Raw genomic sequence first — 12,141 nt, 5'->3', positions numbered from 1 at the left:
GATCCAGTGCTCTGAGCATCTCTGCGTCCCATAGATCAGCTGGACACAAGACTGGCATAATGTCTTTCTTGCACATCAACAGTTTTGCATTCTAATTCCAACATCTACCTGTAGGAATAAACATAGACCTAGGATTCTTTGATCATCCTGACAAACTGGGCACAATCCATAGATTTTCCCCCTCCTTATTACATGTGTTTAACTTTTCTTTCGGTCTGACTGCAAAATCACAGAATTGGAAAGTATCGTAGAGGCCATGTAGTCCAACCCCATGTTTAGTGCAGGATCCGCTACAGAATATCTGGAAGAGAATTATCCTGCTTCTGTTGGAAGGCCTCCAGAAAAGGAGATCTCACCTCTTCATGTGGCACCTGTTCCTTCTGACATCCAGCCTAAAATGCTTCCTAGCAGTTTTAACCCGCTGGTTCTGGTCCTGCCCTCTGAGCAACGGAGAACAAGTTCACATCTTCTTCTGAGGAATATAGTTGTAGACTACCATCACGTCTCTCCTTAGTCTTCTGTTCTGCAGGCTAAACATTTCCAGATTTTTTATCTGTTCCTCATAGGGCTTGGTTTCCAGATTCTTCACCTTCTTGGTAGCCTTCCTCTGAATTTGCTGTCCTCTTGAACTGTGGTGCCCAGAACTGGTCCAAGTGGGGTCCAGCCAGGCGCTGGAATGGAATGGAACAGTTATTTCCCACGAACCAGACTCTATCCTCCTCCTGTTAATGCACCCTAAGGTAGCCTTTGTCTTTTTAGTGGCTGCACCACACCGCTGGCTCACGTTCGCCTTGTAATCGACAGGGACACCCAACTCCCTTTCGCATATACTACTGCCAGCCCAGGCCTTCCCCGTCTGGTACTTCAGTTTTTCTTTCCCAGGCGTAGAACTTGGATCTGTCCCTGTTGAAATCCATCCTGTTTGTTTCAGCCCACTGCTCCAACCTGAATCTTCTCTCTTAAAACATTAACCACTCCTCCCAGTTTTGTGTCGTCTGCAATATTCAGCCCCCTCCACCAAGTCACTGGCAAACATCTTGAGCAGAAGAAACTCCCATAACACATCATTCTTTTCTCTGTTGCTTACCCAGATATTTTTAACAGGATTTCCATTCTCTGATTCCTGGATTTCTGTGCAAGAATATTTTTCTTTGCATAGGATACATCTCCACCCTTTCTGTAACGTCTGTTTTATTTAGTAAGTTGTAGCCTTCCAGTGCTACGGCCAGTCACTAGTATCATCCCACCATTTAATGATGTTGCCTCCCCCACAGCAGAGTTTGGATTTCTGGTTCCTGCATGCTATCGCCCCCGAGTGTCCCATAAAACCCTTGCGTCTCCATCCTGCCTCCCTTCACGCTCTGCTTCCTTGGCCCCAGTCTGGGCTTTTCCTGCCCAGCCTCTTTTGCTCTGGTCTAAAGCTCTCCTGGTGGGACGGGCAAAGCCTGCCTGCCTTCCCAAGGTTTGTGAGAGAGAACCCATCTCTCCCCAGGAATCCCTCATGAAGGAAGCTGAGGGCAGTATCGTAACTGTCAAAGAGGGGTGGAGATGTATATCATAAAATAGGTTGTCTTTGGATTGTCCAATAGATGGAACACCGTAAAAGACCCAATTTGATTATGGATGAGATCTTGGGTCAGATGTGCCAGGGGCTGTCCAGTTGGACTTGTGCAGTTTTTATTTATTTATTTTCAAATTTGTATGCCGCCCATCTCCCCCAATGGGTGACTCTGGGCGGCTCACAATAATAAAAAAGAAGAAAAAGTTATCAGACATTGATGGGTTGGAGCTGAGAAAGGACTGCGAAGAAAAACGCTGTTGCTTGTTTCAACTGCAACTTGCTGCTCTCTTTCCATTTTGTAGCTGGGTTGAGCTGGAGCACTTTTGGTCAAGTGTCTGCAGCATCACTGGGCATTTTAAGAAGAGCCAAATGGCCCACCAGGGGCCTCCATGGTGTTTCTGCACCAGTCTTGCAGCCACTGCATTAAGTAACAAAGTTCATTTCAGTAGACTGAAAAATAAAGCCCTTTCACTGAAGCATTATTGATCAAAGAAAAAATAAAAACTTCAGTATGAAACTTAAGGTAGTGCAGTAGAATCCTATTAAAAGGATGATCTTGCTCCCTTATTAGTGAGTGTCTCCATTGTTCTCCAGCATTAATCTGTAGTTCATTTCCCTCGCGGAAAATGGTGGGCTGAGGCCGTCTGGGAAGGTTTAGGGGTTTATCTCAAAGCTGCTAGTGACTGGGAGAATTCCTGGCTGGAAAGGGGCTGATGGATTGAGTGCCTCATGTAAAAAAGCTTGTTAAGCAAGTAGGACATTACAGTCTCTGATTGTCTCTCTCTGACTTTCTAGGTGGCCAGGAAGAATACGTCTTGTCTTATGAGCCGGTCACACAGCAAGAAGGTTTGTACCATTTGGCCCGTGAACGAACCCGCCAGAGGTTTTCTTAGCGGAGGCCTTGCCTGCTGGCTGGGCTGTAGATGTCCTTGCTTGATAGTGCTTAGCATCACGAAGAGAAATGCCCACCCTGTGCTGTGTGGCTCTTCTGCCCAATAAGGGCAGGTCAATCAAAACTGCGTCATGATTTTGAAAAGGGCTGGAGGACAGAAAAAAATGGAACGGTGCTCAAGGAACATGTATTTCATTGCTGCTTTTCATGTGGCTAATCAGCTACCTGTTTTGTTAGATACCTACTTATGGCATTTATAAGTAGTTGTTGGAAGAACAGAGGGGTCGCCCCACACGCCTGTAGTCTGAAACGCTATTGGTCCTCCTCCTGGTTGGGGAGCCCGGCTGATCTGGGCCAGTGGCCTCAGGCACCTCTGGCACCCAGCTCCCAAGCTCTGCCTTGGGGTGGACCTTCTCTGGGGTCCTTTGATCATTTTTGCGTAGCTTAGCAAGCAGGATTTAGACCATGACTGGTGTATTTTCTTTTAAGTTACTGTGGAATATATGAACAGATAGAAATTTACTGGGATTTAACTTCTCCTTTGTTACCTAGCAGGATACTGGGGCTTGACAGACAAATACGCTCTCATTCCTTCCTCATCTGTTTGCAATCTGTCCCTGTTTGCAGTTTTCATAAGTGCAGAAAATCTCAGCTCCCACAGGTAAAATGCTGAAAACTGTATGAAGGGCCTAGATTTGTAAAAAAGCACTGAATCTTCTTTTCAAGTACTTCAGCGTCCTTGTCCTCACTGTGGTTTGTTGTAGCAACCTGTCCATATTATCCTGTCCAAATTCTTAGCTTTTCTTTTGCCATATTGATTTTTCTGAAGAAGATACGTTTTCAGTTTTGCCTAGCGTGCTGGTGTTTATCTTCTTTACATGTTTGGTGGGGGCCATTTTGTAAGTATCATCTGCCAATACATCATAAGGAGTAAAGAAAGAAGCATCACATTCTTCAGTTTATACAGATGTCACAATGTTTTTGTTATTGATTACCACCCAACCTCTCTGGGGGAGAAGATTTATGTGATTTGTTACCATATTTTCACACATTTTGGTAAATAGATGTCTAATATACTTCACCATTTTGAAGGACTACATCTAGCAGTTTTCAGCTCACGGTTGATAGTACAATATTCCTGTTTACTTTTTTCAGTAATGCAAGTCCTTTCTTAAGTAGCATTTCCAGGATAAGCTAACAGATTTTAAGTAGTTACTAAGATAGCAGTAGTGGTCATTTTTATTTAGTGGGCCCTTATAATGAAGTGCCAGGCAGATCAGTATACATATAATTCAGTATCAACCTCGTAGCAAATACTGCATAAGGAAAGTTAGAGTGTAACGGCTGAAATACAAAGGAACTTAAGACTTGCAGCGGAAGCCTAAAGCAGCCAAAAGGAAAAAGGACGGGCTCCACTGGGAGAGGGTGGGAGAAGAGCAGCAGATGACCAGGAGAGCACAGAGTTCCTCAGCTCCTGTAGGGCTTCCGTCTTTTCCCCAAAAGAGAGCTGGGTTCAGAGGGACCTAAGCAGAACCCTTGACAAAAAGAGGAAGCGTCAGCCCAAGGTGAGCTAAGGGATGGCTACAGGCTTTCGTGGACCAGGACAACTACATCTGAGAGTCTTGAAAAGGCTTGTGGTTGTAACCTCATGAAATCATGGAGGCTGGAAGTAGTGCCAGAGGATTGGAGAATGTTACTTGTATCTTCAGAAAGAGGAAAAAAGAGGATATGGGTAATTACTGACACGGTCAGCTTGATATCGATGCCAGGCAAAATCTTGGATGTGATTGTGAAGCACTGAGCATTTAGAAGACTATACTGCATGCATTTCTCAACCTGATCTCTCCCTCTTCTTTTTCCCCTTTTGGCCAAGTGACCAGTTCAGTTAGTCTTGAGAATGCAGTGGACATAGTGAACCACTTGAAGAAGTCAGAAAAAATGACTACACAAGGCTGGACTTTAGTTAGTTAGTTAATTGGTCAGTTTCCGCCCATCTCCCCGTAATGGGGGACTCTGGGCTGCTCACATGATCCATTAAAACAATATATATAAAATTACAGAAAACATAAAAACGATATAAAGCATTACCAAAAAAAGAAAAAGTCCAAGAGGCTGGTGGTTTCCAGAGATGCAGACGAAAAGCTTCTAAGGGGCTAGCTATCCCCACCCTTGATGTCTTCCCTCCTCACCCCAGGCCAAGCGGCAGAGCCAGGTCTTCAAATCCCTCTGGAAGGCCAGGAGTGATGGGGCCAATCTCAACTCCAGGGGCAGGATATTCCAGAGGGCAGGGTCCACAGCCAAGAAGGCCCATCTTCTGGACCCCACTAATCGGAGCTCTTTTACCGAGGGGGTCTGAAGCATGCCCTCTCTGTGTGATCGGGTGGGACGGGTTGAAGTCATGGGGGAGAGGCGGTCCCTTAGGAAACCTGGTCCCATGCCATATGGGGCTTTAAAGGTGATAACCAACACCTAGAATTGGACCCGGAAGCAAACGAGTACCCAGTGGAGCTCGCAGAGCAACGGTGTTACATGGCTCCTTCTTGGGGTTCCAAAAATAGCCCACATAGCTGCATTCTGGACCAGCTGTAGCTTCCAGATACTCTTCAAGGATAGCTCCATGTAGAGTGCATTGCAGTAGTTTATATGGGAGATAACAAGGACATGAGTGACCGTTCGAAGGGCATCCCAATCCAGGAAAGGACATAACTGATGCACGACCTGAAGTTGTGCAAAGGCCCTCCTTGCCACGGCTGCCACCTGCTCTTCAAGCAGGAGCCGTAAGTCTAGGAGGTCCCCCCAGATTACGCACTGGGTCTGTCTGGGGCAGTGCCACCCCATCCAGCGCCAAAGATGACAAAATCCCGGATGCAGAGGAGCCATAACCCACAGCCACTCCGTCTTACCAGGGTTCAGCTGAAGCCTGTTGTTCCCATCCAGACCCTTACAGCCTCCAGGCACCGTGAAAGGGCGGTCACGGCATCACTTACCTCACCTGGGATGAAGATGTATAATTGTGTATCATCAGCATATTGATACTTCATCCCATGGTGGCGGATGATCTCACCCAGCGGTTTCATGTAGATGTTGAAAAGGAGCGGAGAGAGAACCGAACCCTGCAGCACCCCACAGAGGAGGGGCCGAGGATGGGACCCCTCGCCCCCCATCACCACCAATTGGGATCGGCCCTGGAGAAAGGAGGCGAACCAGCACAATACCATGCCGTCCACCCTCAATTCCCTGAGTCGTCCCAACAGGATACTGTGGTCGACGGTATTGAAAGCCGCTGAGAGATCAAGGAGAGCAGGGATGGTTGCACTTCCACCATCCCGCTCCCGCCAGAGGTCATCCATAAGTGCGACCAATGCCGTTTCTGTTCCATAACCGGGCCTGAAACCTGACTGGAAGGGGTCCAGATAATCCGTTTCCTCCAGAACCCTTTGGAGCTGTGAAGCCACTACTTCCTCAACCACCTTCCCCAAAAAGGGGAGGTGGGAGACTGGACGGAAATTGTCCAGTACAGTAGGATCCAGGGAGGACTTCTTGAGGAGGGGGTGCACCAACGCCTCTTTAAAGGGAGCTGGAAACGCTCCCTCCCGCAAGGATGGAGTAACCATCGCCTGGATCCAACCACATGTCACCTCCCGAGCTGCTTTCACCAGCCAGGAGGGGCATGGGTCCAGATGGCAAGTGGTGGCCTTCACAGTCCAAAGGATCCTGTCCACTTCCTCAGGATCAACAGGATCAAACTGTTCCCAGATAACTAGGTAAGGACGATCCCCTGGTATCTCCCCAGACCCTGCCCCACACTCAGAGTTTAACTTAGAACGAATCTGACCAATTTTGTCCTGCAGATGCTCCGAAAATTCCTCCCTGCGGCCCTGCAAATGAATCACTGAATCCCTCTTACCAAGGAGGGACCTAGTGATCCTAAACAGGGCCGCCGGGCGGCACTCTGCGGACGGGATAAGGGCGGAGAAGTAGAGGCGTTTCGCCGCTCTTATTGCCACAAGGTAGGCCTTGATAGCGGCTCTAACCTGTGTTCGGTCAGATTCAGTCTTTGTCTTCCTCCAGTGGTGCTCTAGACATCTCCTGACACTCTTCAGAACCCTCAACTCCTCCATAAATCACGGGAAGTATCAGGGCCAATGTGGCAAAAGAGGTTGCATGGGTGCGATCCTGTCCAAGGCCCTGTCCGCCTCCTTATTCCGGGCAGCAGCCAGGGCCTCCACTGGACCATGCAGCAGATCCATAGGAATACCCCCCAGCTCCCTCTGAAACCCTGACGGGTCCATCAGGCATTGGGGCGGACCAGTCACATGAGTCCTGCCTCCCTGCGGGGAGTAAATAGATTAGATAGTAGTAAATATTAAAAGTAAATAGATACAGAGCTGGTGCCACATCAACTGCTCAACCGCAGGGCTCCTTGCTAGGCCTTCTGCTGTTCAACATACTGTTGTAAGGGTGGCATCCTGCCCAGGCCGGTGGAGTGACAGTACCCATGAATTGAACAGATGTCAGGCTTAAGCTGTCAAGACAGGACTGGAAGCCATTGGGCAAACTCACAGGAATCCAGAAATTACTGATGAATTCTGGCAACTACAGTGTTTCAAGTGTGAACCCTATTTATCAACTGCCAAACTCTTGATTTTTTTTTTTTTTTTTTTGCCTGCCCTATATAATAGATTCTTTGAACTGTGGTGCTGGAGAAGACTCTTGAGAGTCCCCTGGACTGCTAGGAGGTCAAACCAGTCAATCTTAAAGGAAATCAACCCTGATTGCTCATTGGAAGGATCGATAATGAAGCTCAAGCTCAGATATTTTGGCCACCTAATGCGAAGAGAGATCTCTTTGGAGAAGACCCTGATGCTGGGAAAGATTGAAGGCAAAAGGAGAAGAGGACGGCAGAGGATGAGATGGTTAGATAGCATCACTGAAGCAATGAGCATGAAACTGAGCAAACTCAGGGAGGCAGTGAAGGACAGGAAGGCCTGGCGCAATATGGTTCATGGGGTCACGAAGAGTCGGACACGACTTAACGACTAAACAACAACAAAATATAATAGATTACTTGGCCCCTGCTTTTGGAGAGGGAAAAGCCCTCTCTCCCTCTGTCCATGGTATAGGAAAATGATCTATAATTGCCCTGTCCTTCACTGACTGTGAGAACTAAATATTGGAGCAGATCTTTCCCTGGCTGCCTTTAAGCTTTTAGGCCTAGGCTGCCTGCCCTTCGGGCCCCAGTTAACTATGGGGGTGGTTACACTTTCTGTATGAATCATTGACCTTTGGGGCAGCCAAAGGCTAGCTGAGGCTAATGGGGCCCATAGGGCCTGGTGCAAATTCTGTCTGGTGGTGATTCCTGTCAACATGGCCCACTTCCTCATCCCTCCACCCTGGAAACTGCCCCAACCAGATGTAGCCTGTCCTGCAGCTGGCCCTTGCTTCAGCCTGTTCAATAGACCATGAAACTAAACGCAGGTCTGCTGCTGGCCTCTTGCGTGGCTTCTTTGTCTAGTCTGAGGCTTCCTTTCTCCGTACCTTGGAAGCCAGTACTATCACCACTTGGATAATGGGGCTTAGAAAATATGCTTGTCGGGTTTTGCTCAAAAATGAGGATAGCAAGCACCTGAGGGACAGGATCAAGATTCAAGAGAATCTTCATAAGCTGAAACAGTGGGTAGAAACCAAGAAGATGAATTTCAACAGGCATAAATGCAAAGTCCTGTATTTGGGTAGAAAAAAGCAAAGGCGTTAATGTAAGATGATGGGCACTATATGGGCTGCAGTCCATGCAAAATGGAGCTGGATGTCTTAATGAGTTACAAGCTGAATATAAGCCAGCCATGTGAGGCAGCTGCAGAAAAAGCAAATGCATCAATGGAACGATAGTGCCAAGTTCAAGAGGAGGAAACATTTAGTTCTGGGCATCCCATTTTGGGAAAGTTACTGACCACCTGGAGTTGTCCATAGGAGAACAACCAAAACGATAAAGGTCACGGAAGGGAAAACTTAGGAGAAGAAGCTTGGAGAAAGACTGCAGGAAGACCTGAGTATCTGCATGTAGAAGACAAGGCAAAATAATTCAGAATTGTTGCAGAAGATGGAATTAAATTACAAGGAAGATGTGATGGATGTATCTACAAAGGGGGAGGTGATGTGAGGAGCTGCAGTAGTGCACCAGGTTCCCAGGAAGCAGGGAGAGAGAAGAGTCAGCACAGTCCAGAGCAGGAGCATGGGAAGAGGAAGATATTCAGGATAGCCACTCACTAGTATCTCCCAGGCTACATCCACTAGGTTAGAGTAGTACAGATTTAGTCTGGCAAGAGTCTATATGGTGTAGAATATAGTTCTTCAATAAAAAGAACTGAACTTGGCTGGACTATTTCCCTGTCGTTCCTGGGTTGGACCTGAGATAAGTTGATTTCAGACCTCAGGAAGAATTTCGAACAGTAAGAGCTGTTCAGCAGTGGAGAAGACTTCCTTGGGAGGTGGACTCTCCTTCATTGAGACGCTGGGCAGCCATCTGCTGAGGATGCAGTGGTGGCCTCTTGCACTGGCAGGGGTTGGATGAGATGACCTCCAAAGTCCCTCCCAAATGTTATGGTCTGCAGGGAGACCTGAGAGCTGTCTCCCAAGTATCTGAAGGGCTATGGGGCAGAATTGTTCAAAATAGTTGCAGAAGTCAGTACAAGAAACAGTTGGTCTGAATTCCAGGGAAGTCGTTTTTTCTTAGAATAGAAGTTTCCTAAAATACTTAACTATTTGACAATGGAGCAGATGCCTCAGGAGGTCAGAGTCTCTCCTTCACTGTTCCTACAGGCTGGATGGCATTCCTCAGCATGGTAGTGAATCCCCTTGCTTATTCATGCCTATTGTTCCCCCCCAAAAAACTCCAAATGCTTTTATTGATACATTTTCAAACATACATACACAAAATAATATAAAATAAAGTAAATGATTCACCTTGCACAAAAAACAAAGAGAAGAAAAGCTTTAAACAAGAAGAAAATAGATTAAAAACAAACAAACGAAAAAAACCCAGTAATTACAACTACACCAAGTTCACCTCATTTTGTAAATCTTTAAAAAGAAAAAACTAAAACCAAGCTTTTAATATTAACCAAGCCTGTTCAATTTTTCCCCCCAAAGGGAGAAATAATTTAACATTTTCTGATTAAAAAATACATATAATTTTCTCAAAAATTGCTGAATCACAGATCTCTGAAATCTAATCCTTGATGTCTGGAATTACAGTATTTTTCTTTTAATAATATTTCTATTAAACGTTTTAACTACAATAATAAAAGCTAATACAAACTAAAAAGAAAAATAGAATAAAAGGTGCAAGAAAGCAAAAAAGAAAAGACATAAAAACGTTAGGAAAGTGACTTCTTCCCACCTTCATCACAAGTGTAAGTATTTTCACTATCTCTTCACCTCTTAGTTAACAAATATATTACTCTTCATCCCATAATTCAACTCTTAATTATAGGCAAGTCCAATAAACAACGTCTTTTCCAATCCAGGTGTCAGCAAAAAGTCCAAACAGAGCCCTAAAATAATCACATTCATTAACAAATATAAAATCCATCGTTCCATATCTCAACACTTAACTATAAGCTCAATCAAAGTTTACTGATTAGCCCTTAGGCCATATCAAAATCAAAATTTCAAACACAAAGTGTTAATAAAACCCAATATAATAACAAATTAAGTAAAATGGAAATAAAATACAACAATTAAGTATACAGATAAGTGAGAGTACAGATCATATTTCCATGTCACCCCTACAGTTTACCCCAATCAACCCCACGTATGCAGATCTCAACTGTATTGTTTTACTCAGATACCAAACTGTATTATATGTTATTTTCAAGTTCTGACCACACATGATATGTTATTTTAATATGTGGTTCCCAATGGGTCATTCGGTTAATGTATGATCCAAGGTACATCTCTCTCTCCTTCTTGTACAAGTTACAATCAAATAATGTATGTGCTACGTCTTCTATCTCTTATGCTCCACAGATACAAGTGTGTTCATTATAAGGAATATAATGGAACCTCCCATATCTAACCATTGTATCAAGCTGGTCAAATCTCACTCGGGTAAATACCTCCCTAAGGTGTTTCGGCATTTGTGTCTTTAAGTAGTTGGCAGCTTGAAAAGTTTGTTTATATAGGTTCAGCCATTTCAAGTTGCCAACCTTACTAAGGGTGGCTATGTCTTTCTGCGCTATGTCCGAGATTCTTTGAGCAGCTCTCTTTTTCACTTGTTCTCCAGTTGCACCAGTGACTGGAAGACCACAGCTTCTTATATAATTTGTCTATTGTATAATCCAGGAGGCCTGTGATTGGGATTTTATTTGCTCTAGAAAACACAACTTTGGAAGTCTGTCAGTCTCCATTTCATTAATTTTGCACCAATAGTTATATGCTCTGGTTTTACCCAGTGAATCGATTGTATGAATACCCAGTTTGGCCCTAACTGCAGCAGCAGAGGCCCTTTTGTCTGCACCCAAAATACTTCTTAGGTGCTGGGATTGTGTTTGTTCTAATAGTGAGGTGGGATTTAGGCCCCAAACGTCTGCTCCATATAAGAGCATAGGGGTAACCTTAGCTTTGTATACTTTGATTATTGGGCCTAGGGAGCCTGGATAACTATGATTTTTTAATTTAAGCAGTAGATTTAAACATGCCTGCTCTGAGTGAGCTCCGTTGATGATGACAAACCCAAGATCCAGTCTCAGAGAAAGTTACGCCTAGGTAAGGAAAGGTGTTAACTTGTTTGATTGGTTCACCATCTAATTGTCATCTGTGTCTCTGATGTCGTTTTCCAAACATGATAATTTTTGATTTTGATTTGTTAATGATTGAAGAGTTATCCTGACATTAAAGAGTTATCCTGACACTTAACTATAAGCAAATCCAATACACAATGTCTTTTCCAGTTCAGAAGTCAGGAAGTCCAGAAAGAACCCCACAAAATAACAACATATCCCATTTTAACCCTGATCAAATAAGCCAACTTTATGTTCCTTCTTTCTATATAAAACAATCTTGTTCTTTAATCCATTTGAATGATCGTTATCCCTTGTCTCGAATTTCTTCAAAACTTTAACAAGCCTCTTGTAAGTCAAGCAAGAAAAAAACATTCCATTTACACTGTTGAATTGGCATTTTTATTTCTGTCTTAATTTTTAGAGCCTCATCCACTTTTTTTTTTTTATATCCAGTGATAAATTCTTGTTCACGTTGTTCTCCATCATAATTTCAGATAGGTTTTGTTTCAAATCTTTTTCTGTAATAGCATCTTCTGGTGTGATGGTTTCTTCTGGGAAGAGGGTGTTCATAAAAACACACAGTTGACAGTGTTGATTCAAAGTCCCGTTGCCATTCCTCAACAATATCTCTGAACGCCATTATCAATTATCTTGTAATGTCTCCAATACTAAAAATCATTTTTCTTTCCCACAAAAATGCATTTATTCTTTAAAATTAAGTTCAGAGTCTTAATATTCAAAATATTAGTATGTGCGTCTTTGATTATAGAAAGGCCTTTGATTGTGTCGATCACATCAAGCTGTGGAATGTGCTCAGAAAAATGGGAATCCCAGAGTCTCTCATTGTCCTCATGAGAAATTTACATACAGGTCAGGAAGCCACAGTACGAACAGGACATGGTGAA

The 12,141-nt window shown here is 44.4% G+C and overlaps 1 protein-coding gene across 12 annotated transcripts in view; it reads left to right on the top strand.

Moving 5' to 3' along the window:
* Window positions 1-12,141, top strand: part of DLG1 (discs large MAGUK scaffold protein 1) — a 159,851-nt gene that overhangs the window by 128,786 nt on the left and 18,924 nt on the right. For all 12 annotated transcript variants that reach the window (XM_088132475.1, XM_088132474.1, XM_088132472.1 and 9 more), the window contains one exon: window positions 2,357-2,407. In XM_088132475.1, coding sequence (XP_087988601.1) covers window positions 2,357-2,407 — 51 coding nt within the window. The remainder of the gene's footprint in view (window positions 1-2,356; window positions 2,408-12,141) is intronic.

The sequence above is a fragment of the Python bivittatus genome, unplaced genomic scaffold (genome assembly GCF_059951505.1).
Source record: "Python bivittatus isolate LINGU-HERP-01145 unplaced genomic scaffold, Pbiv_v1 ctg000980_np1212, whole genome shotgun sequence".
In the NCBI taxonomy this organism is placed as follows: domain Eukaryota; kingdom Metazoa; phylum Chordata; class Lepidosauria; order Squamata; family Pythonidae; genus Python; species Python bivittatus.
The sequence above is the reverse complement of the archived record's forward strand: the minus strand, read 5'-3'. Positions and strand labels throughout refer to the sequence as shown.